General features: G+C 42.3%; 1 protein-coding gene across 1 annotated transcript in view; it reads right to left on the bottom strand.

Moving 5' to 3' along the window:
• The window catches only part of SNED1 (sushi, nidogen and EGF like domains 1), a 2,960,801-nt gene that overhangs the window by 90,318 nt on the left and 2,852,895 nt on the right, over positions 1-17,588 (bottom strand). The window contains exon 30 of the mRNA XM_086944023.1: positions 8,032-8,114. Within this exon, the coding sequence (XP_086800149.1) occupies positions 8,032-8,114 (83 nt within the window). The remainder of the gene's footprint in view (positions 1-8,031; positions 8,115-17,588) is intronic.

Here is a 17,588-nt window from a genome sequence, read left to right as displayed (position 1 = left end):
AGCGCTGGGGTCTCCTCCGGCATTCTAGTTATTACTGTCAGTGTCTCCCTCGAAGCCCCCCCACCCGTTGCCCCCGCCATGCAGTACTTCCTTATCTTACAACCTGGATGGGCCAGGCTGTCCGCCTCTCATCAAGATGGCAGGTCCTTTCCCCGCTCTGGCCACCACCTCGCTGCCTGTTTCTGGGTGCCACAGTACCCCCACTATGTCCGGCAGGACTCTGGCGCCCCCATAGTCCAAGCGCAGCCACCACTCTGCGCACTCCACCAACCTTGAATAGGTTGGCCACTGTTACTCGAGGTGGGGCAGGGTAGAAGAGACCTCGCCAGTCTGAGACATTGCTCTCCGGCAGTCAGGCATCTCAGTGGTCCCCTTCGACACTTCAAGCTTCCATATGTATCTCCGGTGGTACTTACCACCATGCCAGTTTTTCTGGGGCCTACAGAATTCAGGATATTGACACTAGAGGGACTTGGGCATCGGAGCTCAACAATCACAAAGCCAACTCTATATGACTTGGGCCACGCCCCCACTCCACATTTTTAACATAAATGTAGTTGGAGTAATAGACCCGGCAACATCCATTAGCTCTTTCTCTCCCTTTATTTCTCAGTTCCATATTTTCTCTTCAATATGCAGTTTTCATTTTTAGCACCCAGGACCTCTTTCTCAGGCTTCAGACAGGACTTTTGGAAGCAGTCACATTAGGCAATAAAAAGTTACTTAAATTGCTGGACCTCATGAAATCAAATACCCATCTTGGTCCACTCTAGCAGGGCTTCAGACTAGATTGTGTGCCAAGGTCTTTGCTAGTTGACCTCAGAATGTCTATATAAGACTGTTTAGATAACACCCTGTTTCTCGTTGATATATTAGAACATTCATCGTATACCACTCTCCTGATTCATCAAGCCAAGTCAGTGTTTGGTTTTCTAATGGGCTTGTTTAAGACTTATTTCTCTTAGTTTGTAACAAACTGCACACTGTTTTCTCATTAAGCCCCGAGCTAGTGACCTGTAGAGTTTAACATGGCCGCTGTTTGCTACCTAACATTTTGTTTGTGCCTTCTACAACCCTAGACCTGCATATTCATACATTCTGAGTCAGATTTGGTTGCTAAGCTAATCATAAAACCTGTACTCATCGGTGGAAAACATCTTAGATCCATGGGCACTTAAACGAGCCTGTCTTTTATTCAGTGATCATCTAGGCTTTAAACCGGATTTAAAACTAGTACCTGAATTCCGTAGCATTTTGTCGCCTCAGTAAATTAACTGTAGCTGCTCTTTTCTCATTTACCTTTCTCATTGTCCAGTATCACCCAGCTTTCAGATATGGTTTGTTCTTGCTTTATTAAAATGTGCATGTTTCTGCTTCTACTCCATTTCTGGATGTCCGCAAACACTAGAGAACGTGGTTGCTCAATGAATTCCTTACACCGGTCTGAGTATGATAGCTGTTAGTAACACGTGCCCGCTATGCAGCTCCTACACATAGCCTTAACATAACATTGAACCAAGATAAATGCCTAGTGATGGAAGATGATGAAGACCATGAATCCTAAATGGGTATCCTTTGATGGAATGTGAGATGCTCTCCTCGCCAAAAACAGAGGAGGCTTGTGGTTGTGCAGTGGACAAGAGGACGTGATGGATAGACCGTGTATCCTTGGCCTCACAGTTTCTACCCTTAGAGTACATTTGCCTGAAGTGCTATGGACATTCGCAAGGACCTGGTAATGTAGGAGCCGACATACGCGTAAGACAGGATCCAAGGTCGAATTGCCATGTGAAATTTCATACAATATTTCAAACATCCATTTCCCTTCCTCAGAGATAGGTCATATCCAGATATTAATTATTTAAGCCTGGCAGTCAAATACCTCATGTCATCAGAAAATATAGTACTCAAGTGAATCGTTATGTTTATTCTATAAACAAAAACAGAAAACTGTTGTTCACAACTGCCCAAGATAACACACATTTATATCAAGGGGAAGGAGGGAGGGCGCCATACGGAAACAAGTGAAACAAACAAATGTACCAAAGGTTAAGGAGACCGGTGCGTTAAAGAAAAAGCATGGGAAAGGACCAGACCACCCCCCAAAGAATGGCAATGGAAAAACACACTCAGATGCGACAAATGAGGTCTTAGACACAGGAAGCGTAGAGGGCTCGGATACTGTGGGCGGAGTATGTAATAATTGCGAAGTAAATAGATAATTGCTAACAAGAATTGGGGAGCTTTTTAATATCTATTTGTCTCCAATAGAGACCAGACTTACACATATAGAAAAACAATTAGCCGAATTGAGTGCCCTCCCCAAAAATCCTCCCAACCATGGGGCATTAACGGCTGGGGGGGTCTAAACCTAGTAATAACAAATCAGTAGGCTTATTAGCTAAGAAAACACCTGCCCCAGCGGTAAATGCAAATGTGAAGCCAAAGACTCCGCTGGCCCCAGTTAAGAAAACGACAGACAAATCGGCAAACCCCACTGTGCTTACCAGACAGAAAGACAATACACCTAAGGCCTCCACCTCACTCCCCAAAAGGGACTGGAATAGGGGAGTAAAAGAGGGCAGACTCGTAGTTAACTTGCCTCCAGAAGCAAGCCCCTTCGTGGTGGTCATGATTGGGGTGCCAGAGGTGGCGGATCATATAGATGAACCTAGTTGGTCATTAAAGAGAAAAGTCCAACACTGGCTCAACATTAATCGACCGCTACCTCCTCATTGTTCAAGCAGGATACTAATGGTGCTTAGAGTGCCCTGGGTGGGAAAAGAGAGGAAAATAACCCAGGGCGATTGTGTTATAATCAATTTTGAGGATCCACGCACAGCAGATTATATATGCTCATGGAGAACTCAAGGGTGTTATGAATGTATTGAAACTAAATGACTCTCCTTCTTCTATCCCCCTGGAGTCGTGCTGGGCCGAATAGGCCACCGGGATTGGTGAGGAGTCTGGGGAGAGTGGGGAGGGAACCCTAGCAGAGACGGAGTATTTATGGAAACCTGTAGAGGGATTCTGACCACTAACAGGTATAGCTGCTTGGAGATGGTCGACTGACTGACAGTACCGACTGAGTTCCCCAACAGAGATCGGGAGGGGTCTAGAAAGTTTAACGGAAGAGTTAATCAGATGGTCGACAGTTACCCAAAGTCCACTCCTGAGGATAGTGAAGTAAATGTAGCTGCAGCGCTTACCACACTGCGCCCACCAGTTATAGGGATAAATATCATGGAGATTGCAGCAATCGAAAGCCCTGGGGGTGGTGAAGATAGCGTGTCAGTTAAAAATAGGCCTTTGAAAGAGGCGGCTATAAATGGGAAAACTGGAAAATCATGTCCAAATAAGTCGACTAAAAATGACCTTAGGATCCTTAGCTGGAACGTTGCAGGGTTGGAACCGAGATTATCGGATCCAGATTGGTTAAAGATGTTATCTGATAAAGACATAATAATGTTCCAGGAGACATGGGCTATTACCGATCTCCATATAGAGGGATTTTACTGTAACAGCGTCATTGCAACCAAGCCTGACTTTGGTCGGCCCGCGGGCGGGTTACTAATTGGCATTAGGATAACTGCAGGTGGCAGTATAAAGACAATACCAACTAAAAGCCTGAATATTCAGATCATTGAATATAAAAGAAGGGTCCCTTTTTATGTGATTAATTTTTATAACAATGACTTCTATTCAATCCCAAATAAAAATGTTATAGAACTTTTTTAATCTCTATCTGTTGTGACCGACTCACTAGATAAAAGTATGGGTAATAGGATTATCCTAGCCGGGGATTTTAATGCAAAGATTCTAAATTCTGGATTAAATGAGGTAAATATCCAAACTGATCGAGCAGTAAAAAGGGGTATAGAATTGGATAGCTTAATCCGTGAGCATATTTTAACTAATGCCATGGACGTAAGCCCTACCCCTACAATCAATTACGTTCCGACATTCAGAGGTAGAGACCACTCTACCACCATTGATTATATCTTTATGTCACCTGAGTTAATTGATTGTCTTACAATGGCTAAAGTTCTAGAAACCGCCTTTGGGGATCATAATGCACTAGTGGCGAATATTAGATTGGGTCCCTCCCCAGTGTTTGCTCGCACACTAGGTGCCAGAGATATCACCCCGCCATAAATAACTTGAGGTTGAAATGGAGGGGGGTTGATAGTCGAAGCATAGTTGAGCTTGTTATAAACAAGCATCAACATCTGGTCGACTCTTGCACACTCTCAGATGGGAATAATCTAAGGGTAATAACAGACTTTACCAATCTGTGCTCAGTTATAAAGTCACTTCTAATCGTCCCCAACCAAAGAATAGATAGGGATCCCAGGTGGTTTGATAGTAATTGCTCAGCTGCTAACAGGGCTTTACGTAAGGCACTGAGTGCAAAGCCCAGATGTCAAATGGAGGTCAGGGTGGCAAGAAAGAAGTACAAATCCACAATAGGGGAACGTAAGGCAGCGATTTTGATAGAGCGTTGGGAGGAGCTATCTGATTCTGCCGCAGGGAAGAATGGAACGACTTTCTGGTCTGCAGTGAAAACTATGCGTAATATGGGAAACAAATTATCTACAATTAGCTGTACTATCCCGAGTGATTGGTGGGAAGATAATTTCTCCAAAGTATATGCCACACCCCCAAATGTTAATGACAACTATACACCTGGTCAACTGTGTTCCTTATAGATTAGTTTAGGCGAGGTGATTGCGGCAATCAAACAGAGCCTTGGCAATAAGGCCCCTGGGCCAGACGGTCTTCCAATAGACATTATCAAATGGAAACCTGAACTCTGGGCACCCATATTAACAAATGTTTTAACAGTCTACTTCTAGTGCCAATGCCAGATACATGGTCAACAAGCATAATAGTGCCAATATACAAGAAGGGGGAGAGAACAGATCCAGTAAACTATAGACCTATTTCACTCCTAGACAACACTCTGAAAATTCTGGGACGAGTTTTATATAATAGAGTAAATGACTGGGCAGAGGAAACAGGTGTTTTAGATCCTTGTCAAATGGGCTTCAGAAGTGGGGTTGGGACGACAGAGCAGTGCTTGAATTTAAATGTAGTAATTGGCAAATATAACATTGTCAGGTCGTCACCAATTTACTTAGCCTTTATGGACTTCTCGTCCGCATTTGACCTAGTAAATAGGTCCAAATTGTGGTCTACTCTCCTGGTTTATGGCCTAGATGAGCCCCTTGTACACTTTTTGGCCTATCTGCATACCGATACAAAAGCCCAAGTAAGGATCGGGATGGCGGGGGAAATCTCCGGAGCCATAAAGGTTGAAAGAGGAGTTAGGCAGGGGTGCGTTTTAGCACCCCAGTTGTTTATTATTTATATTAATGGGCTAAATACCTCCATAAAACTGGCAACTACGGATATCCCGAAAATAAGGGGGGGGACTGTTACCGACACTGCTTTATGCAGATGATGCGGTCCTTATGGGCCTTACACCAAACGCCTTACGAACCCTGGTTAAAAGTTTTGCACAGTATATGGATAATTTAGACCTCAAAGTAAATTTAAAAAAATCTTTTATTATGTCCTGGGGGCCAGGGAAAAGACAGCTTAGTGTCATTTCGGTGGGAACTGACAAACTTTATTCCACAAATACTTTTCCCTATTTAGGAATGGTTTTTGCTGCGAACGGCTCGTGGAGTGGACATTTAGTCCACGCCACGAGCAAGTTCTCAAAAGCCATTAATTCTATTCTTAGTCTCCCACGGCCCAAGAAAATAGATGCTACTAGAACAATTTAATTTTTTTTTAAATTGCAGTGTGCCCCGGTAGACACATACGGGGCTGAGATATGGGGTCTGGGTAAAACATCCAGTATTCAAACTGAGGAAAATCGTTTTTGCAGGAAAATCCTTGGAGTCCCCATATCTACCTCAAAGTATATCTGTCATTGTGAACTAAATCTGCACCACATATCGGATTTTATAGCAACGAGACCAGCCTTGTTCTGGCTGGCTATCTGGAGGAATTAATCGGCCTCTCTCACCCATGAAATCATTAGAGATTGTCTTAAATGTGAGAAAGGGATGACAATCCCTTGGCTCTCTGGAGTTTTTAATAAATTGAGTAGCGTGGGTAAAGGCCATTTTTTTCCCAATCCTACCAAGATTGAGCCTATAGACAAAAATGAGACAAAGTTTGCACTGTATGCACTTTATAGTAAAGAGAAACTGGAAGGGGAGTTAACTAAATCAACCGTCCAGGCCTATGTGAACAAAGACTTGTATATACAACCAATTCCATTGTATCTTACGTTACCGATGACGAATTGGGAAAGATCACTCTTGTTTCATCTAAGGACAGGTACTGTTAGATTTTTATTATGTTTTCCATTAGGTTACTTTTCTACAAAATCCAAAGATAAGTTCTGCCCATGTGATGGAGTGAGTTTACAAAATGATCTACATTTTTTCTTTTCCTGCAAATTTTATTTAAAATATATCAAATGGTTTTTAGTTCCATATTTTAAGAAACAAAGACCACTTTTCCTGGAGCAGTCTTATTTGATGCTGCTTACCCTGCATACTGATGAACTGATATTCCGCGCCAGTACTTTCTTGAGAGTTATTACCTATGTACGTAAAACAATCGAAAACCCCTGAGATAATTCTTGTACTGCAGCTGCTAAACAATATGTAATTTTGTAATGATTGTTGCTTTTTAATGTATTTTGAATCATAACTATTTTTATTGGGATTGTACATATGTTATTGCTTTTATGGATTTGAAAAAATTCGAATAAAGATTATGAATCGAATCGAACACACATTTATATTGACCGAAAGCAGAGTTATGGTACCTAAACAGAAGATTGGCTTGTAGAATCATAGGCCAAAGGCGATCACAAACCCCGAAAAGAATCGCATTTCGGCCAGGCAATTCCAAAATTGATGTATATTCAGTATTTACTTTTTCATTTATCAAGCCCACTTCAACATTTACATATTTTTCTAAGCGTCAGAATGCAGAGGTTGCCAATTCCTTTCTCACAATATTCTCTCATCTTTCACTACCAAATGTCCTGTCTCTCGTTTCCAGCTTTTCCTCTTTTTTCTTTTTCTCTTCTTCTTTTACTCTTCACCTCCAACGTAACCTTTACCCCCTCTCATTCCTAGTCACTTTTCACATCCTTTCTTATTATTTACAATCTACTTATCTATCAGAGTTTTTGGAGCTCCCAAGGCCTTTTAACTTGGTAACTAATGCATCCACTGCTGGGATTTGTGTTTGACCAGAGGGTCACAAGTTTGAATGTTTGACAGGTGTTTAAGTTTTCTGGGGTTGATAAAACGAGTGCTACTAAGTTGGCTAACAATGAGCATACATCATCTATAAATATCTCCTAGAGACCCCTTAAGGGTAAACGTGCTCTTTACAAACGTGGCTGTTATGTTACGCATCTCCCAGACCTCCTATTTAATATCTGGCTTGATAGGGCAGAGGTCTTCAGACAACAGACAATTATGTGAGGAACACTAGAGAGGGGCTTTGGCCCCACCTACACCATGGGAGCTGGGACAGCGCCTTAGATAACTACGAAATGTATGTTTTTTTTTCTTTGGCAGCAGCACAGATGGGAGTTGGGCAGCCAATAACCTACAAGGATGTTTAGGTCTGGCTTGAAAGTTCAAATGTCACCTGATCTTTTAACCTTAACCAATATTATTCCACAGTTCTCTGCTTCTACACATATGTGTTCACATGCTAATACTTCACATTACCACACAACATTCCTTTCAAGCCACACATACTGGCATTGCCAATGCTTGTATCAATATTCTTTCATTAATCTATGCCTCATCATAAGGACATACCTTTAGCAAGCACTTTCATTTAAAGAGCATTAGGGGTGGCTTCTGCTTGGAGCACTGGAAATGTATGTGCATACCTCAGGCTAACCAGGATCAGATGAATACCCAAGTACCCTATGCAAGCCAGCTCCTCAATGTACACAATACAATTGCAAATGGCCATACATACTGGATGTCTTCTTGGCTGGTGCAGAACCCTCGCAGCTCTCCTTGTAACAGATGTCTTGGTGTACCTTATACATCCGCTTATATCTGAAAAAGTGAAAATTTAGATTTACAGAGGTAAAGTGTTTTTTTGAGACACGATCTCAATCATACCACATAACTATACTTAAGCATGTTTTTCAAAGTATTTTATTGGTTTTCATAAGACAGTTCACAGCAATACACAGTACATGCTGAGCAACATACATATATGAGCCAATTAACCAACAATAGCCACTGGTTCTTTTTATAATGGGGTGAATTATCGCTCTAAGAAAGGAAAGTAGGATATTGCAATCTAGCATTACAAAATTGCAGTCTATGTAACCTGCGAACCAAGGTACAACTAGCTGTCACGTTTAGCTTGCATCCAGCATGGTCAACTTGATGCAATCCTGAGACAACTATTATAGACAGCGCCTTCAACATTACACCATTCTATCAATTGTCGTCTGAATTTCCAGCTTGTTTTGCCACTAGATATTGCGTGTATAGTTCCCAAAAACGTTTTGGTCTGCTCTGGAGAGGGGTGGGGGGGCAGCAATTCACTGTAAACTCCTGCTTGAGTATTACATTAGCAACCCAAAGGAGATAGGTCTGTTTAAGGACGTGGTTAAGGCTAGACCCTTTTTGAATTCAACAACAAACAAATGCCTAAACCACATTTATTTCAAAAGGAAAACACCTTTCTTTGCATCAGGAAACTATTTATTGAATCCCAATTCTGGCACCATTGCTTTGTACCGTTTACTTTAATTTTTTACAATTTTTTCACATATTCGTTGGCAACTAAGAAAACTATACATTCAAATATTTACACTATTATACACAATTTTTACATACACTATCAACAACAATCAGACCAAAAATTATATCACATTAGACATCAAACAATATAACCATTACATTACAAATAAGTGACGAAAAAGACGTATATATAACATCAATGAATGAGTCACAAATTGAAAAAAAGAGAGAGAGAGGAATATAGTCAAACAAATGACGTCAACTTTCAAGTATGTGTGGACTAGTGTTATGGCAGAGTTTTTGGCTTTATTTAGCAGTGATATAGACCTTAGTCTTGCTCACATCTAGTATAGGTATTCTTAGCCTGTGTTGGCCCTTTTAAGCCCTTTTTTCCAGACCTAGAAGAGGATAGCTGCTTAATATGATAATAGATCCTTTATTCTTGACTTTAACCTGTCTATTGCCTATTGGCTTTGACATATTAGACACATTGGTATGGTTTATGTAGGTATTCTGACAGAGCTAAGGGGCATTTCATCCCTTTCAGGCCTACAGGCCTAGAGCTAGAGGGACTCCATCTTGATGAAGCTGAGAGGCTTTTCAGGGCAAAGGCAAAGTTTATAGTTAAGGCTGTTTTTCACTTGGAGAGAACCGGTCTGGGCCAGCCCTTATCGGTAGGCTGTATTATTCTCTGTGTTGAAGACACCACAAAAGGCTGGCCAGCTGGGTGTGTGTCCTTGATGCGAAGTGATGCAGAGACCTGGTGGGCGGCGGGCTGATGGCTGGAACTTTCCATGAGGAAACAGCATTCTATATCAGTGAAGTGCAGAGGCGGAGTCAGTGAGTCGAGTAGAGTGAGAGTCGAGTGGAGGTGGCGGTGCCAGTCAGTCGTGTTGAGGTGGAGGAGTGGTAAGCAGTGGAGTGGAGTTGGCAGAGAGAGAGAGAGTTCAAGCTGGAGAGAGAGCTGAGTTGAATAGTGAGCTGGAACTGAAGGAAGCAGTCAGAAGCAGTTACTTATCAGGAGGAGGTGTGAATAGCTGGAGTCTGAAGTAATGCCTTTTAGAAGAGACGGAGGAGAGATCGTGGACTAACCTGTGGGAGCAGATGAAGTTATTTGGACATTGGTGCAGAGACAGAGTGAATAAGCTAGTGGAATGAACGGTGATCAGAGCGGCAGGAACCATTAAGATTGAAGCTGGAAGGTGGAGACAGTTCGTGGGGGAGAGGAGTACAGTGCAAAGTGATCAGCGCAGAGGTGTACCCAAGAGTGCAGGAGAGAGAGAGAGTCTGAGATGAGCCACGGCACAGACGAGAGAGGAACCCAGATGACAGCAAGAACAAGACTACACACTAATCAGGTGAACTCTAACCTTAATCTTGTCCTTATTCCCTAAGCTATTGCATGTCTAATCTTTTCTCTTTCAGCGGTGTGTTCTACCTATAGTCTTTGTCAGTTACAGATCTGTGTAAATGTTTATATTGTTCTAATAAAATAACCCCCAGTTTGTAGCAAACTGGCATGTGTCTCATACTTTTGTTCAATCTAGGTAAATATATCTCCTAGGTGTTTACTAGGTACATGAATGGATGAGTAATCCCAATCAGGTAAGTGGTGATCACATAAATAGGGAGTGAGTGGACCTATGATGCCAAGAATAAGAGGTACATTATATTAATTGGCTAACTCCTAATATTGTAGTAGCAGACCCTTAGTGAAGAGACTTCCCAATATATATATATATATATAGGTGTTCATAGGAATGTGGTCGTCGTTGATATGCGGCGTTAGTGAGAACGTTGGGTAGGAGACCAGCGTGTATACCCACAAGATTGTGGCTTGAATAAGTGAGAGCGTCAGGTGGGAGACTGGCGTGTAGGTTTGCAGGATTGCGAACCGTTTGGAAAAGGGAGCATTGGGTTCTGCAGGCCCATGTGTAGACGCACCGGATTGTGTGTCATATCTGCCCTAGGGTAGACCGGTCTGGGTCTGAGTGGCCGCGAGACCAACTGATGTGAATATAAGTGTGGTGTAGGGTATGGATATCCCTAGTAATCAGTGAGTATTCTTAGTATCCCTATAGATTTAGTGGTGTTTTTAATAATATGAGCTTGTATATTGCGAGTTCCCCATCCTCAGGTAGGTACCCAGGTGCCTGGATAGTTGGTCCTGAGGAGGGATGTGATTACGTTCTGGCTGGGTTGGAGGGGCCCCTAGGGGCTGATCCCATCTAATCAGAAAATCCGGTCATTACATCTGGCGTAGTCGGCATCTTACGAATCCTGTGTGATCTGGCCATGTGCTTAGAGAGTTTCCCATGTGTTCTGAGGGAGTGCCCTGAGCGCCGGTTCCATCTGGCGTAATGTTGCAGTTTGTGTAGCATGTGTGACCTATGGGCTTGAACAGTTGCAGCGGGAGGAGATTGCATTACATCATGGCATTTGGTTTATTCAGGGTGGAAGGAATGGTTTTCATCTTGGTGTTTAAACTGTCAGGGTTGAAGGATAGCATTACATGAGGAAGCCAGTTACATCTTTGTGATGGTCCAATTGTATAAATGTGTGTAAAAAATGCTTTTAAATTGCCCATTAAATTGCTTGCTGCATCTGCTTATGCTGTGCAATGTGAAATGTGTTCATTGTTATATGATCTGTGGAGTTCTTTGAATATAGCTCCTTGTAAATATGGCTTGTGAATAGCGCCATGTTAATGTGGCTTGTGAGGTGCATGTTTTTATGTTGACCTGCTGTGTTCCTTGTGCATTGCGCCTTGGATATATTGTTTGTGAAGAGCTTGTCTTGTAAATATGGCTTGTAAATAGCGCCATGTGGTCATGGCTTGGACAGGGCATGTTATCATTACGTTAGGCAGGAGAGAGCTGGATCTCTCTCGGGTGCTTGGGGATAACGTTTTGAAAATGTGTGTACGTGTTATCTGTAAACGTGAAGAGATGTGTTCATGATTTTCCCATGTATCTGCAGTCATTGGGAATTGATTGTGCTTGAGCTGCCAAAGGGTTAATATCTTGAATTGAGATGGCAGTCTTTATTTTTAACATGCTGTCAACATGCATGGTTATTTGACCTGACTATAAAAGTCAGTGGATTATTTGATGGTTTGATTTTGACTTTTTTTGATTCGTTGGTCTGCCTATGTGCTTTGTCAGCTTCTTGACGGAAAGGTAACATCTTGTGCTTTGCGAAAGGTTCTGTTCATTTCACATTCTTTTTGAACTGCGTCTACGAATTTGTGTGGGTTTGCCTTGGAACTGTAAGTTATAAATCAACCAGTCGGATTGAGATAAGGGTTTGCACGGAGAGAGCTGTGTTCTTTTAAATACGCTTCTTAATATGCATCCATAGACGTGTGGAGTATTATTTTTGAATGCATGATTTAAAATGAGTGAAATGTTAAGGAGGTGGCCCGTTAGAATGCATGCTACGGGCTGTTTTCATTAATTATTTCTTTGAGGGTTTTCCATCTAGAAAGGAATGTGCTGGTTGCAGTGATCACAGGTTGAGAATAATCAATCTTGCCCGACAGTGCATGGTAACATGTGCTTTTAATTAGTGAAAGGCAACCGTGTGCTTTTGAAAAAAAATATAAAATGTATTCTTATTATTATTTTCCCAAATGTAAACTAAAACTTTTTTTATAAATGTGTCAGTAAAACCGGCCTTGGTAAGTTATCCAACTCAGTTAGAAAGTAATTGGCTGTTTATTAATGTATGAATGTGGCCCTTTTATTAGGTTGGATTAAATAGTTTGCGCTATAAATTACACTGTAATGCATAGTTGCATGATGCCCCTGGTTGAACTAAACACAATGTTGAAATGTGTCTGCATTTTATGTTGTTTTAAAATTATTTCTCTTTCAACAGCTGACAATAGAACATGTTAATTCGTTTTTTTTTTCCAAATGCAGAATGCATACTCTTGTGTGCACAACTGAGTTGCCCCTTTCTAAATAAGTGCCCTTATTTTAATTATCTTGCCTTTAGCTGAATTAGTTAGACAAAAGTCTTTTTAGAAACTGGAGCTTTTAAGTAGCAGTACATTGTAATAGAATTGTTTTTTTTTAAAATGCTAGCTTTCGTTAGTTAGTACAATCAGGCCTGGGAACGAGCTTACAAGGAATTTGTTTGTCGACCTTGGCAGACCAGCTGGCTTGTGAAGACGAGTTTTTTTTTCTTCCCTCTGCAGGCTTCGGCTGCAGCTTGTCCTGTTTTTGATTGGCCATAATCCAATTTTGTTCCGCGGACGGCTTGTTTATGTAAGGGTGGGGGAACTCGCTCTTCCTGGCTGTTGACGCAGGCAGCTTCATTGCCTGCTGATAAGGGATTCTTGCACACTCTTGGCCCTTGGCAGTAGGCCTGGGCGGGCTTCTCTGATCAGGGAAACGGAGGCTTGCAGTGCTCTGCTCCTGCTGTGAGATCATCATTTGGCAGTGATTCAAATTACTTCATACTGTAGCCTGGCTCCTGCTCTGAAGGGAGGGGCTGTCTTAGTGAGGATTAGGGTATGTTAGGCCCTACTGAATGAACTTAAAAATTAGATTTTGAATGTTTTTAATTAATTAGGATATTTTCTTTTCAATAATGAAAGGCACCCGGGGTGCTTTTTTAAATGAAAATTTTGTCATGCAAGATTAATGATACTTGTTTTCTTGTCCCTAGGATTGCTGGGTTGTGGTGTTGGTGTGGGTCGCCCCCCCCCACTTCCTTTATTGTTTTAGTTTTTTACTTTCATGTTTTTATGTTAGTTTATTATTTTTGGAAGATGGAACCAGACCAGACCAGACCGGAAGGGTGGTGGATGGCCGCATCGGAGGAAGTGTCCGGATACCGAAGATGCAGGGTGGTGGCCTACACTGAAGTAACAAAATTGACATTGGACTCTTTTTCCTTGGCCTGCATTTTTCTTTGCAATCACTACGAGCAGGCCCCACTTTTAAAATAACACAAACATGTCACCTATTATAGTTTTCCTGTTTTCTTCAAAACAGTTTTTGCCAATGAAGGACTTTTTTTTTGAATGGTGGTGCACACATGTGTTCCACAGTGTGAAGAAACTAAGTGATATATATATACACCAGCTATCTTGTAGTAATGGGGTTGTCTTTATTTTACTGTTATTACAATTTCACCTTGATTGATCAAAGGGTGGTTACCCTAGACTTTAGATTGTCCTGGGAGGTGTGTCTTTTAGTATGATTATGTATTAATGTTTGTCCAGACCTTGAGAACAGTTTGTCATGTCTACTTCTCAGATATCACCAAAATGTTTCTTTAAATTCACAAATGTCAGTAGGCCTCATTTAGGCCCATTGTTATTTTCATCCCACAAACAAGCCCCTACACCAATAGATTTCATGAGTCATCATTAGCTTAAGTTGACTATAGTAGGTAGGCCTCATTTAGGCTTAAGTTGTCCGAAGTAGGTAGGCCCCATTTAGGCCCCTTGCTGTTTTCATTCAACACATAAGTCCCTACATCACTAGGTTTCACCAGTTATCACTAGAAGTTGAGGCACATTTAGTTTGAGGATGCTTTGGTTAGTTTCTGTTGTTATCAGATCCAATTTCAGATATGTTTCAGCATTCAAGTCAAGGGTGCTTTGATTTGTTTTCAGTTGGTTGTTAGGTTTGTATTCCCTACAATTGAGTTTCAGGTGGAATTTCCTTAAGTTGTCATTCTTTTTAGGGAGTTTTTTAGTTTTTGATTTGTTGATAGATTGTGTTGATGTTTGTCTATATGGATGTTATTGTTTATAAGATGTTCGCAAGATAAGGATCTAAGGGTGGATGGCAGAGTTTTTGGCTCTATTTAGCAGTGATATAGATCTTAGTCTTGCTCACATCTAGGATAGGTATTCTTAGCCTGTGTTGGATAGATTGTGTTGATGTTTGTTTATATGGATGTTGTTGTTTATTGATGTTCGCAAGATAAGGATCTAAGGGTGGAATGTTATGGCAGAGTTTTTGGCTTTATTTAGCAGTGATATAGACCTTAGTCTTGCTCACATCTAGTATAGGTATTCTTAGCCTGTGTTGGCCCTTTTAAGCCCTTTTTTCCAGACCTAGAAGAGGATAGCTGCTTAATATGATAATAGATCCTTTATTCTTGACTTTAACCTGTCTATTGCCTATTGGCTTTGACATATTAGACACATTGGTATGGTTTATGTAGGTATTCTGACAGAGCTAAGGGGCATTTCATCCCTTTCAGGCCTACAGGCCTAGAGCTAGAGGGACTCCATCTTGATGAAGCTGAGAGGCTTTTCAGGGCAAAGGCAAAGTTTATAGTTAAGGCTGTTTTTCACTTGGAGAGAACCGGTCTGGGCCAGCCCTTATCGGTAGGCTGTATTATTCTCTGTGTTGAAGACACCACAAAAGGCTGGCCAGCTGGGTGTGTGTCCTTGATGCGAAGTGATGCAGAGACCTGGTGGGCGGCGGGCTGATGGCTGGAACTTTCCATGAGGAAACAGCATTCTATATCAGTGAAGTGCAGAGGCGGAGTCAGTGAGTCGAGTAGAGTGAGAGTCGAGTGGAGGTGGCGGTGCCAGTCAGTCGTGTTGAGGTGGAGGAGTGGTAAGCAGTGGAGTGGAGTTGGCAGAGAGAGAGAGAGTTCAAGCTGGAGAGAGAGCTGAGTTGAATAGTGAGCTGGAACTGAAGGAAGCAGTCAGAAGCAGTTACTTATCAGGAGGAGGTGTGAATAGCTGGAGTCTGAAGTAATGCCTTTTAGAAGAGACGGAGGAGAGATCGTGGACTAACCTGTGGGAGCAGATGAAGTTATTTGGACATTGGTGCAGAGACAGAGTGAATAAGCTAGTGGAATGAACGGTGATCAGAGCGGCAGGAACCATTAAGATTGAAGCTGGAAGGTGGAGACAGTTCGTGGGGGAGAGGAGTACAGTGCAAAGTGATCAGCGCAGAGGTGTACCCAAGAGTGCAGGAGAGAGAGAGAGTCTGAGATGAGCCAAGGCACAGACGAGAGAGGAACCCAGATGACAGCTAGAACAAGACTACACACTAATCAGGTGAACTCTAACCTTAATCTTGTCCTTATTCCCTAAGCTATTGCATGTCTAATCTTTTCTCTTTCAGCGGTGTGTTCTACCTATAGTCTTTGTCAGTTACAGATCTGTGTAAATGTTTATATTGTTCTAATAAAATAACCCCCAGTTTGTAGCAAACTGGCATGTGTCTCATACTTTTGTTCAATCTAGGTAAATATATCTCCTAGGTGTTTACTAGGTACATGAATGGATGAGTAATCCCAATCAGGTAAGTGGTGATCACATAAATAGGGAGTGAGTGGACCTATGATGCCAAGAATAAGAGGTACATTATATTAATTGGCTAACTCCTAATATTGTAGTAGCAGACCCTTAGTGAAGAGACTTCCCAATATATATATATATATATAGGTGTTCATAGGAATGTGGTCGTCGTTGATATGCGGCGTTAGTGAGAACGTTGGGTAGGAGACCAGCGTGTATACCCACAAGATTGTGGCTTGAATAAGTGAGAGCGTCAGGTGGGAGACTGGCGTGTAGGTTTGCAGGATTGCGAACCGTTTGGAAAAGGGAGCATTGGGTTCTGCAGGCCCATGTGTAGACGCACCGGATTGTGTGTCATATCTGCCCTAGGGTAGACCGGTCTGGGTCTGAGTGGCCGCGAGACCAACTAATGTGAATATAAGTGTGGTGTAGGGTATGGATATCCCTAGTAATCAGTGAGTATTCTTAGTATCCCTATAGATTTAGTGGTGTTTTTAATAATATGAGCTTGTATATTGCGAGTTCCCCATCCTCAGGTAGGTACCCAGGTGCCTGGATAGTTGGTCCTGAGGAGGGATGTGATTACGTTCTGGCTGGGTTGGAGGGGCCCCTAGGGGCTGATCCCATCTAATCAGAAAATCCGGTCATTACAACTAGCTAGTCCTACTATCCCTTTTTAAATTCTACTTTATTCCTACAATATGCCGACGCGTTTCAAGTCCAGGAAGCAATCTCCTGACTCTCATCAAGGCTTTTATTCTTTTTTTGTGTCTGTGGAATGTAAAGAAAACAGATGTTTTATTTACATCATACAGTATTTAAGCTTCATGACAGAGTTGCATTCATCTAGCCAATTCTGTGAGCGAGGCGAAACGACTGGATTGAAAGACCTCCCGAATCGGATCGCCGAGCCGAGCTGAGCTGAGCTACGCCGTTGTGAGGAGCTGTGAGCCGCGAGCGGTGTGAGCGTTGAGTGGAGCGCTGTGACAACACTGCCGTCGCCGCAGCAGCAGCAGGAGGAGGAGGGATGGGGCCTTCTAGATGCTAGAACCGGAGCCGTGAATACGCTCTTTCACGGCCGGAGCTGCAACAATTCCCCTCAGCGGCTGCAGCCACAAACACTCCCATTTTGGCGGCCGGACCCGCAAACGCTTCCCCCCAGCGGGCGGAGCGGAGCCCGCGAAAACACCTCACCTGGGCGGCAGGAGCCGTGAACATTCCGGAGTTAGTTTTCAACACAACACAAATTGGGGGAAGGCCCTAATTAGCACATTGGATCAGGCAATAAGGGCATTAAACTTCCAATTGGATAAAATGGAAGTCCAAATAGACCTAATAAACATAATCGCAGAGCACATTTCAAACATAAGCTCTAAGGCAGACACAATAATGACCTTATTAGTCAAAAAGGAAAACGCGGAAAAAAACACAAATATAAACATAGACCAGATAACTCCAGGAAATAGAACACAAACCAAAAACAACGCTAAATCTAG

The sequence above is a fragment of the Lissotriton vulgaris genome, chromosome 11 (genome assembly GCF_964263255.1).
Source record: "Lissotriton vulgaris chromosome 11, aLisVul1.2, whole genome shotgun sequence".
NCBI lineage: Eukaryota > Metazoa > Chordata > Amphibia > Caudata > Salamandridae > Lissotriton > Lissotriton vulgaris.
This window is presented reverse-complemented; position numbering and strand designations above follow the sequence as displayed.